This window comes from Nyctereutes procyonoides, unplaced genomic scaffold (assembly GCF_905146905.1).
Source record: "Nyctereutes procyonoides isolate TBG_1078 unplaced genomic scaffold, NYPRO_anot_genome, whole genome shotgun sequence".
NCBI classification, from domain to species: Eukaryota; Metazoa; Chordata; class Mammalia; order Carnivora; family Canidae; genus Nyctereutes; species Nyctereutes procyonoides.
The window spans coordinates 3,220,740-3,241,905 of record NW_026575131.1 but is presented as its reverse complement, the minus strand read 5'-3'; the positions used below and the strand labels follow the sequence as shown (position 1 = coordinate 3,241,905).

The 21,166-nt window shown below is 52.2% G+C and overlaps 1 protein-coding gene across 10 annotated transcripts in view; it reads left to right on the top strand.

Annotated features, from left to right (window-relative positions):
• IQSEC1 (IQ motif and Sec7 domain ArfGEF 1) overlaps positions 1–15,605 on the top strand; it is a 376,008-nt gene extending 360,403 nt beyond the window's left edge. For 7 of the 10 annotated variants that reach the window (XM_055342623.1, XM_055342625.1, XM_055342632.1 and 4 more), the window contains 5 exons: positions 658–757; positions 3,253–3,414; positions 4,171–4,347; positions 9,776–9,825; positions 11,134–15,605. In XM_055342623.1, the coding sequence (XP_055198598.1) occupies positions 658–757; positions 3,253–3,414; positions 4,171–4,347; positions 9,776–9,825; positions 11,134–11,685 (1,041 nt within the window). In that variant the 3' untranslated portion in view covers positions 11,686–15,605. The remainder of the gene's footprint in view (positions 1–657; positions 758–3,252; positions 3,415–4,170; positions 4,348–9,775; positions 9,826–11,133) is intronic. The other 3 variants (XM_055342628.1, XM_055342627.1, XM_055342629.1) reach the window with 3 other exon arrangements.
• Positions 15,606–21,166: the final 5,561 nt, after the last annotated feature.

The following is a 21,166-nucleotide window of genomic DNA, read 5'->3' as shown; positions in this document are numbered from 1 at the left end:
TAAACCTGGGTCACCACTCACTTCACAAGACTTCTGAAAATGGCAGACAGGCAGTTCCCCAAAGGGAAACTGAGGAAATCTTTCCCAGAAAAAGGTGGCATGGATGCCTAGCCACTCGGGCTAACGGTGCCCCTGCAGACAGCAGGGAGAACCTATTCTCTGGGTGTCTGTCCCCCACGCCACACGTGTCTTGCTAGAGGTCTTTGTCCCTCATCCCTACCTGCTTGAGGACTAGCTGCTCCTCTCTGATTACTGAAGTTGGAATCTGGACCTGTGGTTTTCTTTGTTAAGAGTCCCTGACCTCAAGCAAGTTACTTCAAACTTCTGAGCCTCTGTTTCCTCCTCCAGAACTAATCTTTCTGGCAGTTCCAGGGCTTGGGTGGGTCCTGTGCTTGTCACGTCTTTGCTAGTTTGAGGCTTCACTGCCAGCCAGGATAACACCTAGGACTTGTAGAAACAGAAGTCAGCATCCATGTCAGGATATGCATGGGCATGCAGCCCTCTCCAGCTGCCCCAGAGGCCTCCTGACCTGCATCCCCGGCCTCTGGATTGCTGAAAGTGTTCTGATACTGGGCCCATTTAGAATCCAGAGCTCCCAGAGCTGCCCCTGGGCAGTGCAGACGATGTGACTCAGCCTCTGTCTCTGGCTACCCCCAGGTTACCAAGATCTTCCAGAAAAAGAAGAACTCCGTGACATACAGCTTCCGACAGTCCTTCTCCCTGTACGGCATGCAGGTCCTGCTCTTTGAGAACCAGTGTAAGTCTGTGCTGGGGGCCTGCCACGGCCTGGCCACGAGCATGTGCACTGGAGCACTCGTCCACACATGGCCGTGTGCCAGGTGACAGGAGCCAGTGTGGCAGCTCTCACCTTGTAGTCAGGAAGTGCTGCACTCCCCAGTGACCTCCCCTTCTGCCTGGTTCCCCTAGGACATCATCCCGGGGTGGCTCTCCCTCACATGCTCTTATTCCCAGCCTATCAGCTGAGAGCAGCAATAACTGGGGAGAATTTAATAACATTGTACATGATGGTTATCACATTTACTTTTTCTGCTCCATCTTACAGGTGGTAAGATTTCTTAATTTAGGGCAGCGTGAATTTATGTCAATAAAATGTTGCCAGGAAAGTGTTGAGTAAATGTTGTAGGTGAAAAAAAAAATGTTGTAGGTGATATGCACACCTAAGCAAGCAAACAGGTGAAGGTTATGCCTTTGGGGCTGCAGAGGACACGATCTCAGCCCTGAGTGGAGAGCCTGGGCTCAGATGCTGCTCTGGCTCCTAACAGCTGTGTGACGTGGCTATGTAGTGTCTCCGGGCTGCACTCTCTTTGTCTATGAAGTTGGGATGATGGCAGTGCCCACCTTGTAGACTTGGGTGAGTCCGTGCACATGAAGTGCTTAGAACAGCTCCTGAAACAGGAAGCACTTGGCCAAGATTTATTCTGAGGTGCTGTTGGAAAGTTCCTTTGGGTATGGGCCTGGGCTGCTGGAAGCCCTGGCTCTCACAGGGAGGCCACCTCCTCTGGCCCAGGCAGGTGGGCTGTCCTGTCACAGGGTTGTGGGAAGGACAGGGAGCCTGGGGATGTCGTGGGTGGGGAGCTGACACCCCCCCCCCCGACTTTTTCTTTTGACCGGATTCTTCTCCAAAACCCAAGCCTTTCCCCTTTCCTCTCTCTCTCTCCCTGTCACATCCGTGTTGGAGGCCCCTGCGTTGCAGGCTGAGCCAGACTCCTGAGATGGGGATAGGGATTGGGTCCTGCTGCCCTGCGGTTCTGAACTGCTCTGGGGGAGGCCTGCCCCAGTGGAGTGTCATGGTGTCTCCCACAGTGGGGAAGCCCTTGTCCTCTCCCACAGGTCCCATCTGATCAGCTTTCCATCGACAGATTGAGCAAGTAGCAGGGACCTGTGGCTGGGCCATCCCAAACCATGGGTCCTGAAGGCTTGGGGCTCCTTGCCACGAGGAGCCCAGGATGCCAACCCCATCGTCTCCCCGTCTCCTGCTGCTCTGTCTGCTATCCCTCAGGCCAGAAGGTTTCCACCAGGTGGCCCTAGGGAGGGTGGTGGCACCCCACATCATCCTGACCAGCAGGTCCCCTCTGGAAGAGGCTGTGGTAGTGATGCTCACAGCAGTGGACCCCACCAGGCTGAATCCTCAGGCACAAGCTGTGCCATCATCATTTTTAGATTCCCAGGGCTTAGCCCTCAGTCCTGGACACAAGGGGCTGGCAAGAGCCCCAGAACTGACACTGACATTTCTGTGGGATCTGCCTTCATACCAGGGATCTCAAAGTGGTAGCTGTGGGCCAGTCCCAGCTCAGTTATGTTATATTCATTCCATTTATAGATTTGTTTTAACTCATCAAGCTGATACTTAAATCTTCCTATCAAATTTTTAATTATTTATAACTTCTCTTAAAAACTGAGGTTTGGCATTGCCAGGCCCACATTCCCATGTGGTGGTCTCGGACTGCACGCCCCTCTCCCCACTCACTCGGTTGCTCGGTCTCATGTGGTTTGCTTCCTGCATTTAAGGAACATGTTCAAGCTTCCAAGTATTTGAGTTCCCAGCCTTGACTGAGGTCTGAGCCAAAGTGGGATTGGTGTCTGAGCCAAGAACCTGCAAACACCCAGTGGCTGATGCTTAATTCCCACTGAGGAGAGAGGTACTCCAGGGGACCAAAGCCACAGAGACCCTATAAGCTTAGAAGTGGCACCAGGCAGGTCTGTGCAGAATGACGCTGCCCTCAGCATAGAGTGCATTGGGCATGGTGCGCCCATGACGTGCCCAAGGGAACTGAGGGTCTGGAGGCCATTTGGCAGAGAGCAGAGCTCAGTATACCTTCGGAATTGTCCAAGATGACCAGATAAAACTCCCCACCCAGCACAGCACACCATTTCCGACTCCTCCTGGACTCTACCCCTGGCTACTCTCCAACCTTCAGGCAGTGACCAAGGATCTTGAATGGAACGGTCCAGGCTCCATGACCTCCAGGTCAAGGAAAAATGGGGTCCTTGGCCTCCACTCAGATCAGCCACATCTGTCTCCGACTTATAGGCAGGACAACACAGACCCAAGTTGGGAGGTGAGGATTTCCCAGCAGTCCCTGTGGTCTCCTCTGTGGATGTTTTGCCTTCCTGGCTAGACACGTCTGCTGGGAGCCTGGTTCCCAGACTTCTTAATATTTTCTTGACCAGAAGAGAGATTGCAGAGATCACACAGGGACCCATGGATTCTTCTCTTTTCCTTCTTTGCAGACTACCCCAATGGCATCCGGCTCACATCTGCTGTCCCCGGAGCTGACATCAAAGTGTTAATAAACTTTAATGCTCCCAATCCTCAAGACCGAAAAAAGTTCACTGATGACCTGCGGGAATCCATTGCGGAAGTGCAGGAGATGGAGAAGCACAGGATAGAGTGTAAGTGGCAGGCCCTGTGTACCAGAAGAGCCAGTAGCCCCCACCTCTGTGGGTCCAGAGAGATGAGGTGCCCTGGCCTTGCCTGTCCTTCCCACAACCCTGTGACAGGACAGCCCACCTGCCTGGGCCAGAGGAGGTGGCCTCCCTGGGAGAGCCAGGGCTTCCAGCAGCCCAGGCCCATCCTGCTATGGGACCACATGGCATACCCTGCAAGGGCCCTGGTTTCCCAGCTGTCCCAGATAGAAGAGTTCCCAGGTTCTGGAGCTGAGCTCTTTGCACTTGGGTGTGGTTATTATTTGTTTGTGTTCCATATCAGAGCCCAACTGACGGAGAAGGTCACAGCCGAGCTCTTCCCCTGGGTTCCATCCAAGCTGGTTATAATCCTTTCCTCTCCTGGTTCCAGGCCTCGCTCCCTGGAGACAGTGGCTGTGCCCACCTCTGGCCCCCATCCAGGGCAAGGCCAGGTTACCCCTTGCTCATCTCAGACACAGACCAGTCTCCCTTGTCAGCCCTCGAGCCTACAAAGCGACGGTGTTTCCTGCAGACCCAAGGCCCGCGCCTCTCCAGCCTCCCTTCCAGGGTTTCCTCCTGACTCCCTTTTGTGAAAGACAGCATTGATACCCCCCTCTTTCCTAAGGCAGCCCATGGCAGGCAGATGGCAGCTGGGTGCGATGCCAAGCCTGCATGCAGGGCCCTGGTCCCTTGCCCACCCTGGGCCGTGCTCTGCTCACCGGCCCTTCACTCCATCTGTTTCAGCTGAGCTTGAGAAGCAGAAGGGCGTCGTGCGGCCCAGCATGTCCCAGTGCTCCAGCCTCAAAAAGGAGTCGGGCAACGGGACACTGAGCCGGGCCTGCCTGGATGACAGCTATGCAGGCGGTGAGGGCCTCAAGCGCAGCGCCCTCAGCAGCTCCTTGAGGGACCTCTCAGAAGCGGGTAAGAGCCGGGCCGGGCCTCCCTTTCTAGCCCAGCGCATGCAGGACTCAGACCAGGCAGCGGGGCACACGTCGTGCGCCAGGAAGGCACGGCGGTGGCGGCCGGCGGCAGCCATCCCCAAACCGTAGTGACATCTGACCACGCAGAGCGGGTGTCCCCTGAAGGCCTAAGGAAGCAGGACCCACTCATTAAGGCAGAGCAGCCAGGAGGTTACCCCCACTCTCCCTTTCTTCTTCTAGGGGTTCCGTTTATTCTTTTATTTATTTTCTGGAAACTGCTCTCACACAGAGCGAGCCAGGCCCCGCTGATGGATGTGTCCCTTGTCCTCTGTGCTGCCGCGTCCCTGTGTTTTATGCTGATGAATGAAATAGAGTGAAGCCCTCTAAACTGTGTCTGGAAACCCCCTGTCCCGCTGTCCCTGGTCTTGCTTCCCTCATAGAGGCCTCCCTTCCTGGGGAACCCAGGCCCCCCCATCCAGCCCGGAGGCAGTGGCCACAGCTGCCCTGGGGTGTCAGGGGAAACCCCCAGCAGAACTGTGATTTTTGTTGCTGTTTCTTTGTTTCTGTGTGTGTTTATTTGCTGCCAGCCTCTTAACCCCCAAGCAAGCAGCATCTTTCAAGCCTCCCAGATTTCCCAGGGCAGGGGGTGCGTCTAGAGCATCAGGGAGCTTCTACGGACAGCCCTCACCCAGCCAGGTCCTCTGATCTGGGGCCAGCCGCCCCTGAGTGTTGCTCCGGCCTGCTTTGCCTGCAGTGCTGTCAGAGGAGCTGTGGAGTGACGTCTGCCTGCCCCCCACATCACATCCAACCAGGCAGCTTCTCCAGGGAGCAGGCTTGGGCTACAGTGGAACAGAGGTTGCAGGATGTTGGCACACAGAGGCACACAGCTATGCCAGCCCTGTAGGCCCTACCTGCCTTGAGGCCCTGGGTATCCCAGCTTTAGGAGCCTGATGAGAGGCCCTGGTTTGTTGGAGAAGACCCTCTCAGGCCGAGACCAGCACCCTCCCCTCCCAGGGGCTCACCCACCCCACCCCACCCCACCCCAGACATCACCACATGTGGCCACCTCTGGGCCCCACTACAAGAGCCTGCTCAGGACTCCATCCCATACCTGCCCTCCAGCAGTGCTGCCTCCCTTTGGCTTATTCATTTCCCAGAAATTTTTTCTCATTTTTTTTCATTCTTTTTTTTTTTTAAGTTGGATTTTTTCCTTTGCTTTGTCTTGTCATTTTTTTTTTCCATAGTAAAAATCAGAAATCCATTGCCCGCATGAGGGTTAATCCAGAGTTTCTCAACCCCAGCACTATTGACATCGAGTGCTGTGGGGGCTGTTCTGCCCCCTGCAGTTTGTTTAGCAGCATCCCTGGCCTCTACCGATGACATGCCAGGAATACCTCCCCTGGTCAGTGATGTCTCCAGAAATTTCCAATTGTCCTCGGGGGGGTCAAGGGAGACAGCAAAAAAAAAAAAAAAAATCACCCCTTGTTGGCAAAACTGACCCTGGTTGAGAACCACTGGTTTTCCCTATAGCTTGTTAAACCCAGCTAAACATGACTGGACTGCTCTGGGCCTCTGCAGGCTGGGTGCTGGGGCCTCTGTTTGAGTTTGTGCAGTAAGACAAGTGTTGGCCTCTCTGTTCCTTGATGTAGCACCTAGAGGGCTGAGGGGTCTTGTGCAGCCGCTCAGATAACAGTGGCTCTGTCAAAACTGAGGCTCCCAACATGGCCTCGATGGCCTTCATGGCCGAGCTCCTGGGAGTCAGATAGAGCCACATGCCCAGGCCCATGGCCACAGGAGAGACAGAGCTCTGAGGTTTGGCTGCTTTCCATTTATTGTTACTGTTGCCATCATCATTTGGGCATTCTGAGCTCAGAAAAACTCTAGGGATGAAGTCTTCCTGGGAGACAATGAAAAGAATCCCCAGGGAAGAAAGCCCCCTCTACCCAGGAAGCTTGGTGGCCAAGGCAAGGGGTGTTTGAGAAAGCTGCCACGGCCCCAGAATAGGAATGGGCCACCTGTGATCTCCAGAGGGAGACTGGCCAGGGTCGACATCCAGCCTGGAAGATGCTGGGCTCAGCGGCTGGAGATGGAATTCTATGCTCTGGACTGGGTCAGGGTACAGCTTTCCAGAGGCAGCGTCACTCCACCCAGTGTGGCCCTCACCAAGATAAGCTTGTGGAGAAGAGACCAGGCCTCAGGGCACCTCCTTCCCTCAGAAAAGCTAGCACTCAGTGGTTGGCATGTCACCATTCCAAGAGCAGCTACCCTGGATCTGTGATCACACATCATTCCAGGAGACCACACATCTCAGACATTGACCTTGGAGACCCAAGAGACAGCTACAGTTTGGCACACTAGGAGGCCTCCAGGAACCCTCCCCTGCCCACCCCCACGCCACCCCCCACCCCACCCCCGCCAGGATCCCCTGCTGTTCTGAGAGGTAGAGGGAGGGGTCCAAGCTGTGAAGCCTCTCCCAACACTCTCCATGTGGTCTTCCTTTGCCTGGGAACTGTGTTCGTTTCAGTGGCACCAAACGCCCTGCTGACCTGAGACCAAGGACCTGTAAGGACCAGGGACACAGATGTGACTGGGCCTTATCCCCTGGCGCAGATCAATCAAGTCATGGTGGACGCTAACCCTAAGCGCCCCACCTCCTCCTGCCCTTCCCGATCAAACTACTCTACACCAGTCTCCGGAGAGAGGATGTCTCCCAGAAGCCAATAGGACCCGCCTGCCCCTGTCATTGCTCCAGGTCTTAGCCAGAGACCTGCCATGTCCTGTACCAAGGCAGCCCTCTCAGGGGAGAGTTGGCAGCTCCTGCCGCTGGCCAGTGTCCAAAGCAGCACCTGCTCGGCCCCCAGCACTGTTAAGGGCCACAGAGTGAGACCCTGGGTCAAGAGAGCCCTTGCTGCCTCCTGTGCTGACACTGAGAAGCAGGGGAAGGCTGTAAAGAGCCGTGCTGGGAGCCCTTTCCAGACATGGTTCCTGATCCTGCCCCTGGTTGGCCTGGCAGTGCCTGATCTGGTTCTGGGAGAGGCACTGGATGGGGGCTCACCTGTGGCTAGTGCAAGATCCCCAGAGGGAGTGTACCTGGAGACAGAGCGCAGGTGAGGGATAGCCTGGGTGCATGGGCAAGAGCCACCATTCTGGCATGCTTCACCTCCATTAGTACGTGGGGTGTGCCTGCGTGTGCATACCCAGACACGGGTCTGCAGTCAGCAGGTGCCTGTGAGAAGGGGCTCTGGGACTGGACTGCAGAGCGCTCCTATAGGGATACCCCACATCTCCTGCTGATTTGAGAAGTTGAAAAGATGAATTCTAAGAGACTTAACATCACTCAAAGACATCCAAGATAAAGCTGTCCTAAGTCATGCCCACATGGGGCAGAGGGAGGAGCAAGAGGAAGGGAGTTTTGCTCCACTGGGAGAAGCAGGCCAGCCAGACAACACTGCTGGGCACTGGCAGGGGGTGGGGGCTGGAAGGATGGGGTAGGCAACTGGCCTTCCTCTGTCTCTGGCTTTCAGTCAAGGGAGTCCTCTAAACTGACTTTAAAACCCCAGAGACAGCAGAGACCTGACTATCAGCATTTCTGCATGGTGCCACGATCTCCTGAGTGTCTGATGCTCATGTCCAGCCCACTTGGAGGAAGGGGCATGCCCATTTTACAGATATTGAAACTGAGGTAAAGAATCGAAGGAGCAAAAAAAAAAAAAAAGAATCGAAGGAGCACCAGGTGGGGCCACCTCTCCAGCCAAAGAGCCTCCTCCTGCTCCATGAGACAAAAAGCAGGAAGGAAGAAGGTCAGCCCCTCTTCTCACACCAGCTGAAAGATATGTGACGTTCATTTTTCTTCCAGCTGGGAATAAGGGCCGGGTCCTATTTGATTCTCCATGGACCTCAGCAATTGGTGGAAAACAGTCTTGCCCTAATCTATGTGGCCCTGTCCTGAGCGAGCACTGAGGCCCTCTTACACGTGCCAGAGTCAAGCAAGGCTCCCAGCTGGACTCAGGTTTGGAGGTTGACAGGCAAAGCAAAGGGACCGGATGTTCCCGCGCATCTGCTGTGGTATGTCCAGGATCAAGGCTCTGTCCCAGGCACACTCCAGTACATTCAGATGCCAGATGAGGCCTGAAGGACCCTCAGACGATGCTCTCCACCCAGCACAGGACTAGGGTGTAGGCCTCAGAGAGGCAGGTAGCAGGCTGCTAGGCTTGGCCCGGGTTCAGCTCAGAAGGTAGTGCGGCCAAGCTTCCGAGCCCCAGAGGTGAACAGGCAGACCTGGGTGTGAATCCTGCTTGCTGTGGCAACTGGGCCAGTCAGCCCACCAAGCAGAGCATGTGTCTCTTCCTTGGCATGGACACCTGTCCTGCACTGCTACGGGCTTGATACAGAGAACGACCGTGCTCGGCTCATGGCCAGGGCTGCCTGGATGGAAGATTATAGGACGTCAAGTGGGAGGCCCCTTCTCTGTTCTCTCTTCCCATCTGCTTTCCTGAGAGGTGGTCAGAGACTGGCCCCCGAAGCTTGGGCACCCATTATTCCGGCCATCCTGGATGTCCTGCAGAAATCCATGGAGATGGCTTCTTGAGGGACTGTGGAGGCCAGCACTCACCCTGGGCATCCAGAACCTAGAAGAAGACACAGCTGTCCTCTCACATAGTCAATGTATATTGAGTGCCTACTGTGTGCCATGTGCTGGGGATATTAAAAAGCCATTGGTAGGGAGCACACACAGCCGAGGGAATGCTTATAGCATCCAGGGGGATGGTGCCCACAGAAGGGAAGCAGGACCCTGGGCCCTCTGACCCTGACCCTGGCCAGGGCACTGCACAAACCAAACAACAGTCTCCAGAGGCACCAGCACATTTGAGCTACCCAGGAGGAAAAGACAGGACGCCAAGTCGAGTCTCCTCCTAACCATCAACCCCACCCTGCCTGCGAGGGGGGACATGTATATGTATGCATATGCATATACATACGTATATGAAATCCACGGACAGTCAGGGCTGTGCAGGACCACATTTTGTTTGTTTTGAGCCATCAGAGAAGCTGCCCCTGTCCCGTCGTCCCCCGTTGGCAGGTGGCTGGGCTAGCCCTACCTGTGCGCGCGCCTCAGCCCACCTGGAGGCACCCCCTCCCCCCAACAGACTGCTAGTCTAGGAGAAGAGGTATAAAGCCGGGGCTTGTTGAAGGAGATTTTTTTTTCTTTAAACCCCACCCTCCCTTTTCTTTTCTTTTCTTTTTTTTTTTTTTTTTTTTTTTAATACTTGTTACTGCCCTGCCGCCGGCTTCCCTGCGGAGCCCGCCCTCCGACCCTCACCTGGGTCCGCGGTGGCACTGTGGCGGCGGCGGCGGCGGCTCAGGGCCAGGCAGGCGGCGGCCCGGCCTCGTGTCCGTGTCTAACCTCTGGTATTGCATGTTCTGGGCAGGGAAGCGAGGGCGTCGCAGCAGTGCGGGATCGCTAGAGAGCAATGTGGAAGTAAGTAGGAAGCGCCTACGTCCAGCTGGCTGTCGTGTGTTGCCTCCCCAATCCTCGGTTTATATCTGTTGTCTTTTCCCCCCGTTTTTGTTTTGTTTTGCTCCCCCCCCTCGCCGCACAGAGGCGCAGACACGCCCGGCCCCCATGCCTGCCTCAGCCCGGTGCATGCCAGCTTCTCCTGCCTACATCACCTGTGCCTCTCACCGCTTGTTGGGGCGGGGTCCGGGGGGGTGGTTCTGGATGGATTCTGTGTTTTAGTTCCCGCTTAACCCTGCTCCCCCCACCCCACCGTGGCCCCGAGCATGGTTAACATCCGGCTTCCCGGCACCCCCCACCCCCGCCGCCCCGGGGTCCCGACCTGCCGGCGTTGCTCCTGGGCGGGAGGCACCGCCGCCAGGCGCCCATGCACCCTCCACCTGTGCTGTCCGGGGTGGTTTTGCCGATCTCTTGACTTCCATGCTCCGCCATCCCCATCGCTTCCTTCCTGGAATTTCGATTGCTGTGTGTCTGCAGTCAGGGCACCATGGACTTGCTTAGCTAGCTCGGGGGAGGAGAGCCATGAGAGAAAGAAACTTCGGTGTGGATTTCATGAGATTTCATTCATCTTCCAACCATCTCTATATATTACTGTTCACATCTTAACCTCAGCTTGCAGACCTTTTTGTTTCCTTCTTTTTCCTTGTTTGGTTTGCAGTAGGTAGCTGCAGTGAAATGCCTAGGCACCCCCCACCCACCCACCCAGGATGAGGTTCCCCAAGCCCCTCCTGTCCCTACCAGCAGCTTCCCGAAAGACCTTGGAGCCCACACAGGCAGAGAAAATGCCCTCGCACCGCAGAGAGGATCCAGGAGAGCATAGGGTGCAGTTTCAGCAGGAAGGGGGTTGTTCTTCATGCTCACCAGCCCACCCCACTCCACTCAGCACATGCCGCGCACAGGCACCCCCAGGCCAATCGTTCTGATCCGAAAGTTCAGACCGCCTTCCGTGTCAGGACGAGAGCAGAAGTCACACTTGTGCTGCTGCTGCTGCTGCAACCAGACAGACAGGAGGGTCCCTCATCCTGTGTCCCACCTCCCACTTCTCTCAGTGGAAAGCCACTTCTGGGTCCCGGCGGCCCCCCCAGTAGCATGAGCAGGGGTGACGCTGACTCAGCCTCACCCAGCCCCGCCCTCTGCAGCCAGTGAGTTGAACTAAGGCTTAGCAGTCAGTGGGTGAACTTTTTACATTAAAAAAAAAAAAAAAAAAAGAATCATTCTGACATAAGTACTTTAAGATCTTTTAATTTTGATTTCTATGAATTTCCTTTTTAGGGGTCCATCATTAGCAGTCCTCACATGCGCCGGAGAGCTACATCAACACGAGAGTGTCCATCTCGCCCACACCAGACTATGCCTAATTCATCCTCCCTCCTGGGCTCCTTATTTGGGAGTAAGAGAGGGAAGCCCCCTCCCCAGGCCCACCCGCCCTCAGCCGCTCCCCAGCTGCCCCCCCACCCACCAGGCCTGCCCCACCCACAGCACTCCATGGCCAGCCACCACCAGGGGCCTGTGGAGGGCCTGCCGCAGGTGCATGGGCACCACACCCAGTACTGCCACATGCAGCAGAACCCGCCCCCCTACCACCACCACCACCACTACCATCCCCCCCAGCACATCCAGCATGCACACCAGTACCACCACGGTCCCCACGGGGGGCATCCACCCTATGGGGCCCATGTGCACAGCCACCCACCGCTGCCCTCGGCCCATGCTGGCCACCCGGGCCACCCGGGCCACGCAGCGCACCACCACGGGCAGCCCCCCGCCCCGCCGCCCCCCACCAGCAGCAAGGCCAAACCCAGCGGCATCAGCACAATTGTGTAGACAGCCTGGGTGGGGTCCCAGACTCCCTGGACAACTGCACACCACACAGAGTCCTGCCCAGGGGCGGCCAGCCTCAGACCAGACCCAGGGCACTTCTGTTTCCATCTCTCCCCTCCGCTCCCCACGGCCTGGATGGAGCCCCCTGAGCCCACGGGGCTTGTGTTGTAGGGAACAGAGCTCCTGCTCTCACTTAGCATGGGCGTCCCGGGTTCCATCCACTTCAACCCCAGGGGTGGGCCTCGGCCACCATCAGCCTTGAAAACGGTGCCACTGGCCACGTAGATGTTGAACTGCCCCCCCCAACCCCAAAGCAGCCCTCAGCTCTGCTCCCTAAATGTACACGCAGATGAAAACCCAGCCTAGGAAAAGAAGAAACGAGACACAAAAACCAGAGACAGAACAAAACAAAACAAAAACCCAAAACTTGCTGCATTTATTGCTCTTTTATTGACAATGGGCAAAAAATTAAGTAGACCTGATATGGTTGATGAAAATAACGTAAGTAAACTTTATATAATATAAATATATAAATATATAAATATATATATATATATACTGTATAGGTAGTATTTGTGTGTGAAAGGAGACGTCTCAGTCCGCAAAATTAGCAATATAGACTTTACAAGGAGCTCCACTTACCTGATAGGAAGACAGTACCTTACATGAATGTGTGAGAGAGTAAACCAAAAACGTAAATGCTAGGAACAAATTCAGATACTTCCATATTTTCATAAAAAGAAGAGAAGTCCCTCCAGGACTGGCTAAGATCTTTACACGATCATTACTAACTGTGCCAAGTAACATAGCATCTAACTGTTTAAAAAGTCCAATATTGCTTTGTATAAATCCTTATTTTATTAACAGAAAACTATCATAAGTAATCAGTATTATAACTGCTCTGTTATTTCAGGTAAGCAAATAGATAAAAATGCAGTAAACTCTACAGTAGCAACTCGGGACAACTAGTTAGGAACTGGTTGTCTGAGGATATTGGTTACACAGATTCTTAGACACTTTAATGGCTGCGATAACTGTGAATTTCCATGATCCATATTTCTTTTATATGCATATGATTTAATGCACACTCATTCTGAGCCCCTCCGAGGGGGGCACCCATCCACGGCAGAAGCGTTCATCTCCAACATGAAAACGGCCAGCTCCCATCCTCGTCTCCCCAACACCATAACTTACTCATCCTGTCTCCAACCGCAACAGGCACAAGCCCCTGAGCGAGTTCCCACCAGGAACTGCTCCGAACCCCAAGGCTGGTTCTAGCATGTAGCAACCCAGGGCGGTGTGTGTGTTTTCCATTTTGTTTTCTGAGCGGTAGCCGTGATCATCGTGATTCCATGTGGCCATGTGCTAGCACAACCCCCCGTGTCATCACCGTGGCCCCCGTGACCCCGGCTGACAAGTGCTGGCCCTCGCCAGCGAAGCACCCCCCCCCGCCCCCCCGCTGCCTTCTCATGGTCCAGTTAGCTGCCAGGGCATCACATGACTCTCAGCTGTGCTCTTGTCGCTTCCGTGTTGTGGTGACACCATCCGCTGCCCCGGGGCCGGGCGCCTCACGCGTCCGGTTCTGTGACTGAGTCACCCACGGGCCGTACTTTGTAGTTTCAGCCTTTCGAGCCACTGCAGCCGCCTGTGCTGTGCTCCTAAGCCGTGGGACCCGAGGACTGCCCCACGGCCCCTGCCCCGGCGGAGAGCCCTTTCAGAAAGGGCGAAGCTAGTTGCAGGACTCTGCAGGCCCGGGGCTCCGTGCTCCGTGGACGGCGTGGCGCGCCGTGGCCAGATGGCGGCGAGAGACCGAGGGGAACCCACCTGGCGGGCGGCGGGGGTGGGGGCGGGGGGCCTGCCGGTTCCCTCCCCACCCACCCCGTTGTCACATCATCCAGGCCACCATACCAGCAAATCTGCAAACCGAGCACTTTGTTAACCTCCACAGAGAGCAAATACAGCGATCTAGAGTTTAGCCTTTTTTTTTTTTTTTTTAAAGAAGTGTGACTTTAACCTGCCCACCTTTATCTTCCCATCGGTGTCGTGTTTCTCTCCCGGGCACCTGCCTGGCAGGAGAGAAGTGAAAAAGCACGGGTGTGTCTGATGTGGTCCAAGCCAGGCTGGTGGGAGGCTCCCCACTTCCGCCAGCCGGTAAATTTCTTTGGTTTTCCCGGCAGAGTCAGGCTCCCCGAGGCATTCTCTGTCTTGCAGTTTAAAGGATGTTGTTGTTACCAGGATAAGCCAAATTGTACTGCATGCCATCTGGCGTCAGTCGTGCAAGGGCACACTCTATGTCTTGTGTATTTGCAAACTATATCAGTGTTACTGTTGACAAATAGTTGAAGTAAAGTGATAACATATGAAATATGTCGGCTTTTCTTCACCCTCTGTACCAATAGTAGAGTCTCACTGTAAACTCAAGGTTGTTCCAGAAAAGATAGGCTGTTTGGCACCAGATTGCCCTTTCCGAAGGGACAACTGCACATGCAAAAGAACAGACGGCAAAGCCGATGGCAGGCAGTGGGGCTCTGTTCCCTGCCGTCCTTCGTGCCCCGCAGACCACTTAGAATCCCCATCTCCAGAGCTGCCGTCTGTGTGTCCTGAAGCTTTGTCCCGCCATCATGGGGCTGGGTCTAGCGAAAGGAGGTTTCTTGAACAAATTCTGTTTCTCCCCATGTTTCCAGCTTCACTGAGTGTGTTGGGCTCAGGTCAGTGAGGTTTCCTCATACTTTGTGTTAAATTTACAAACATCATGGGAGGGGTTTCCAGAAGGTACATTGTTCCATTAAGGGAGCTGGAGCCACACTGCCCAAATCTCATGTTTTGGGCACCAAAAGCTTCAAACCAATTGCTGTACCCCTCCCCCCCAACCCCTGTGTTGCTTTCATGGGACTGTTCTTTCTAAACCCCAGCCTGCCACAGTGTCACAGCTGTGGGGGCCCGTCGTCACCCCCCAACCCCACCCCACCTCCCCTGACCCCTCCAGCCCCCCATAGGCGGCAGTAGGCTGAGCACCACAGGATGTCTGTGTCAGCCCTCACCACTGTCAGGATACACTTGGGACGCTTTTCTTAAGTCGCACAAATTGTGCCTAACAGTAATTTCTGACAGGAGTAGGAGACCCGTGAGGAAGCGGCTGATAGCATCACAGAAATCTTTTCTGGGACAACAATTAAATCATGTATTTGTAATTTTTTTTTAAGTTTACAAATGAATTGTACAACAATGTAAAAATAAAGTTCATCCTAATATGATGTGCACATCTTGCTTAAAAATGTCTTCAGTCACCCAGTATAGAGCGATTTTTCCATCACGCGCTGCATGCAGCAGAAGCCTCTTGTTTTTTCTTCACAATGATCTGAAAAGACAGCAGATACTTAAACATGACCCTAGGTGTTGACTCAGCATTCCCTATAAAGCTGTGTCTCTACAGGTAAGCATGCATCTTACAGTTTCGTTGTAAACAATCATCACCCTTCCTGCCTGAAAACTGAGTAATTTTGTAAAGTGTCTTCAATAACAACAATAACCAAGGAAGAAGCTGACGAAACCAATCGGTGTGAAGTGGGGGTGGGGGAGAGGGCCAGACGGGAGGAGCTGTGTACCTCTTACCCACACCGCACACATGTTAGTGTAACTGTGGCCACATCGAGGTCTTGCGCCAGGACCCTTCTCCTCCTGGGAACTGTCGTTCACCTTCTAGTTGCTTTAAACAAGTAGCATCAGGTCTTGAATGCAGACCGTGCAAAGACTTCCAAGAGATACCTCGCTCATGAGAGGCCCGGCACCCGCTGTGTAACTTTGGGCAGAAAAGGAGTGCTTTTGTTTTAATATGCATTCTGTTTGTGAGTAGTAACAGACTCTATTGATGTAAAACCATAGCTGTGATCATGTGGAGAAATCAAATAAATCCTTTAAAACTCTCGGGTTTTTACTTTCTCTGAAAAGTCCAGCTGTTTCCCTATTGAGCGGACACAGAGAGCGCTCCAGCTAACCACTTTGGCCTGTCCTTGTCATGACTGCTAGGGCCAGTAGCTCTCCTGGAAGACGTGGGACTCGTTTTAATCGAGGGCGCTGATATTAGACTCAAAACTATATATCCCAGTGTCAGCTTAGATGGAAGGTTTCAAAGATATAATTTCTAGCAGCTTTCAATACATTTGAATGGTTCCATTGAGTTAGGAGCTGGCTCCTTTGGAGTGTTGAGGTGAACTGGGAATGCCATGGGGGGAGCAAGCCCCCAAATGATAGAGGAGAGATTATTTTATGAGGTCCAGGCAGACCATTTTCCCACTCGATGGTTAATGCGATGTGCAAAAACCAGGAAGGTGACTTCTGCTTCACCTGCGAGAACAAGATTGGCTTGTGTGATTTCTCCTTTCCTGGAACCAAATTCAGCTCCAGAGAATACGGCCTTGAAATTTCCACTTCATACCTTAAAATGAAGTATAACTGGTAGATCTAATTTGTGGAAAACAAGGTTAACTTTACTGACCACAGTTAGCTGTGGCCCACACCTCATAGAGAAGTGACTTGTGATCAAAAGATATTCTCAGACTTCTGCAACCATGGCCATCCCTTTTCCCGGCTACCCCAAGGCTCTTCGGGAGGTGAAGCCGGTTATTGAAATTCCCTGAAACACTTAGCTGCAGTTTTGTGTCTGATGCCATGATGCACACATGGGGCTGCACTCGCCAGCCACTTGGTGCAATGAGCTGCTAAGCCTGTGCTTGGAAGTGATGATTCTCCGGGGTTTGCATTTGTCTCCTGCACCAGACTGTGAGTGCCTTGGGGATGAGGGCTGCACTTGATCCACTTCACTGTGTCTGGAGACCAACACAGGACCAGTCTCGTCAAAATGCAAAATGAGCTGATGGTTGGAAGGGAGAATGGGAGGGCACAGCCAAGCTGCTGGCTGATCTTAGCGTGTGTAAATCACCACCACCATCAAAACTTTATGGAAGCCTGTTTGCTCAGCCCTTCACCACCCTGACGTGGAGAAGTCTAGCTGGAGACACACATGACACTGTCAGACTTCTGCAAGAGTGGTTCACACCAGCCGTTTCCAGCCCTCATTTTATTGAGCCTTGGGCAGCTTTCGGTACTGTTCACACACTCCTTGAATGACTGTTTCCTTCGTATCTTCCACCCCATTCTTCCTCTCCACGGACACCCTCACATCTTCTTCACAGGCTAATGCTCCTCTGTAGAGCTGTGCAATGTTGGTTTGAGGACCAGACCAAGTCTCTTCCTTTACTTCTGTCTCCAGGCCTACTGACAGCCAAACTTCTGTGTACCCACAGCTTCCAAATTTGAGTGACCAGCCCAGACCTCTCTTGTGAGCACTGTGTTCCCTTGGATCTTTCAGTCACGCCCCCAACTCTTTACGTCCGCCACCAGCTTCGTGGTCTCAGACACACCTGAAACCAGGGGCCCTGCTGTGTTCCCTTTTTGGGCAGATGGCACCACCATTGAGTCACACAAACCAGAACTTAACTGTTCTTTTTTTTTTTTAAAAGTATTTATTCATGAGAGACACTGAGAGAGAGGCAGAGACATAGGCAGAGGGAGAAGCAGGCTCCCTACAGGGAGCCCGACATGGGACTCCATACGCAACCACAGGATCATAACCTGAGCCATAGGCAGATGCGCAACCGCTGAGCCTCCCAGGTATCCCCAGAACTTAACTGTTCTTTACATCTGTCCTTTCCCCTTGACTTTCCAAGTCCATTCTGTCACCAAGCCCTTTAGATTTTGGCCTCCGACATGTGGAGTCCATCCCTTTCTGCACATCTCTCCCCTGGCCTAGAGCTCCCTGACTGGTCTCCCAGCTGCCATAACAGGCTCCCCCAAAACCCATTCTCCATGTGGCATCAGAGGAATCTTCTTACGGGGCAACCCACTTAAAGCCAAGTCAATGGCTTCCTATTGTCCTTAGGATTAAAAAAATAAGAAGATCCTTAACGTGGCCTTCATGATCTGACCCCATAACCCTCACTTTCACCTTGCTCTCCAACCTTTCAGGTGCCCAGGCAAGCTGTGTTTCCTCCTGCCACTGGGCCTCCCCAACAGTGGAATGCTTTTCCTCCCATCTTTGTGTAGTTAGTTCCTACTTCATACAACAAACTGTAGTTGAGCCATTAGTCTCTCTGAGATGCATCCCTTGTAGCTGTATAGTCAATGGTGTGATCATTTTTGCGACAGCAGAAGTCACCAGGTCAGGACAGTGGTGGCTCTTGCACCCCGCTGTCATCTCCACACACCGCACAAGCAGAACTGCCATGAATGTTTGTTAAATAAATAAACACCCTAGGACCAAAGACGGAACTTAGCGCTAAAATGCACAATGCAATTTAATGGCTCAATATGAGAGCAGAGATCTTAGGGAAGCTGCATGGGGCCAGGGTACTGGGGAGAGGCCAACCAGTACTACTGGCATTCCTCACTACTTCCAGGAGCACTTGGGACAGTAGTTGGAGGCTTTTACTTTGTGTTTTAGCTTTCACCAAATGTGTTTTAACATTTAGAGCATTTGGAGTGAATAGACTCGTACAAAGGGAAAATCCTCACCTATAATCCCACCACCCAAAAACAGTTATAACTATTAGGTCTACTTGCTTTCTCTTTTCTCTTCACACGTGTCCTTAGTTACCTGCTTCAGATCTTCTGTATATGTCCCAAAGTGTCTGTAAGTGTTCTTTGGTGCCCATCGTGAACAAATAGTTCACAAGCAACAACATGTAGGAAATGCCAGATTAGACAAAGCTAAACTGGTTTTTTTTTTACCACAGGACTTCTCAGAGCCTTTGAAAGGATGATGTGCATTGGGACTCTCTGAAATCTGTGCCATGTTTCCCAAACTTACCTGAGCTGTGGAACTCTTGCACTCTACAGCAAACAGTTTAGTAACCAGTCTGTATGTAAATTTTATTCTTTATTTCCCCTTAGTACAAAAGACTCAATGGTTTATAATGTCTGCGTAATGGCCCATCAGATGCATGTTCCGTGATGTACTTGACACATGGAGAGTGTTATTTTAGTGAGCAAGGAACAGACAGAAGGACATCATAGAGTTCTGAGTGGACTTGGTGGTTCTGGTAAGGAGGTGAGCCCTGGAGAAGTTGGACACCCCTGAATCTAACTTTAGTGCCGTGTTCCTGGGATGAACATCAGCACCAGTTTGGTAACTCTGGGTAGCCTCGCTTCAGCTGAGATGCCACTCCAGTGAGTGTATTCAAGTCGGTGCTCGCTTCCCAAGGGAGCCCATCCCACGTCCCCACACACAGTGGGCTGTAATAAAGATTTATTGGCTGGCTCGTGGCAGGGATGTCATGGGGGCTAATTTCCCTATTTCTAATGTGCAGCTTCATGCCTGTTGAGGCATTTCTAGAGGAATCTTTTCTTTGCTTCCTGTTATTTGTAACCATGTTCCACCCCCACCTCCGGTGTGCCCAGTGTCACTTCTCATCTCCCACGGGATCAGTAGGAAAGAAACCATTCCAAAATAAAAAATGCCTGCGGGTCATCACGGCCACCTCAATTGGACTCTCTCCCCACATCCTTTAAGAACTGCGCAGGAAAAGAAAAAGTCACTCATGGCTCAGACCAACAGTTTCCCAAGAATGAGCAAAAACCACGCATTCCAATGGAAGGTCAGTGGGAAACTAAGCATCTTCGACTAGCAGAACTGACATCAAGTCGCAGACCAGAACATAGGTCCGGGTGGAGTGCACGGAAGAGAGAGAATGATACGGTCCTGAGGGCAGTAGAAACCAGGAACATTGGGCCCTGGGTGGCTCAGTCGATTAAGCGTCTACCTGCGGCTCAGGTCATGATCTCAGGGTCCTGGGATCAAGCCCCCCCGTTGGGCTCCCTGACCGCAGGGAGTGTGATCCCTCTCCTCTGCTGTTCCCACACTTGTGCTCATTCTCTCTCTCTCTCTCTCTCTCTCTCTCTCTCTCTCTCTCAAATAAATGAATAAAAATCTTGAAAGAGAAAAACAGGTAACACCTAGGACTCATGCCGTAAGGAGAGAGACCCACCTTGCATGGACAAATGCTGAGAGGACAACTGAGACCTGGTGGGATCAAAAGGACAAGATATGGAAAGGCTTGGGGCCATAGGTGGCAGAAGGCACTGCTGGAGAAGAGGGGGCACCTTGGCCCTAGACTTCCCGTGGAGGCTTGGTGGTAAAGGGAAAGAAGGAGCTAAGACAAATAAGACGCTATCAAAAAATCCAATCCGGGGGCGCCTGGGTGGCTCAGTGGTTGAGTGTCTGTCTGCCTTTGGCTCAGGTCATGATCCCCAGATCCGGGGTGCTGGGATCGGGTCCCGCATCAGGTTCTCCCTCTGCCTACATGAATAAATAAATAAAATATTTAAAAAAATAATAATAATCCAATCCGAAGACAGACCTTAAAAAAAAGTATCTTATTAAAGGAAATGCAATTCAAACACAAAGTACCCATATAAAGTACTTTAAGAAGAAAAATGAGAAAACTTTTTAGCAAATAGAAATACACGATCTGGGCAAACAGGAGTAAAAGCCAAGAATTATAACAACACTCCCATCATTAATTAGATACACTTAAGCAGTATCACATGAAGGAGGACAACAAATCGTAGCCTCACAAGCTCAGAATAAAAATGGACAAATAATATGTGCTATGGGAGCTCAAGGAACTCAAGGAAAAGGTTGAAGAAAAATACCAACTTATCCCGGTGCTCAAAGGAGAATAGTTATAACTGGAAGTATGGAAAAGAGACACAGGATGGAAATAACAGGACCTGAGAAAATGAAACTGCAGGAGGTGTTAGAAATCAAAGAGGAAGTATTAATGTAGCAGATGGAAAACGAGTAGTTAACACTCGTGTAATTGAAGTCCTTGAAGAAGAGAAACAAAACAATGAAACAGAACTAAGATTTAAAAAGAAAATGTTCTATAATAAAAGCTGAGCCTTCATCCTGGAAGATGCCATTGTGTCCCTGGGGAAAAAAGCAAACCCAGAGTTTTCAACACTAAGATACCTATCCTGGTAAAATTGGTGAACTTTGAAGATAAATAAGAAATTTGCTGGACCTGCAGGCAATAAAATCAGGCCAGATACAAAGAAAGGAAAAAAAAAAAGATACAAAGAAAGGAAAATCATATTGGTCTCAGGTTCCTCAAAATAACGTGTAAATCAAGGTAACAGAGGAGCAGCATTTCTAAGAGACTTGAGGAAAGGCATGAAGCAAGGAATTTGTATCTAGCCAAGCTGACTTCCAGCTTTCCAGACAAGTACCTTAAAACTGGTTTCGAACATACAAGAGTGAATATACTACTTATGAGTCCTGAGGAATGTTTTAGGATAAACCATCCCCCCAAGAGATCTGACTGGGCAAAAGGACTGATGATGAGCACTGGATTTACTTAAATATAGATGGAAGACTAAAATATAATGGATAAGAATGGAAGGGTCCTGGGATCAAGCCCCATATCAC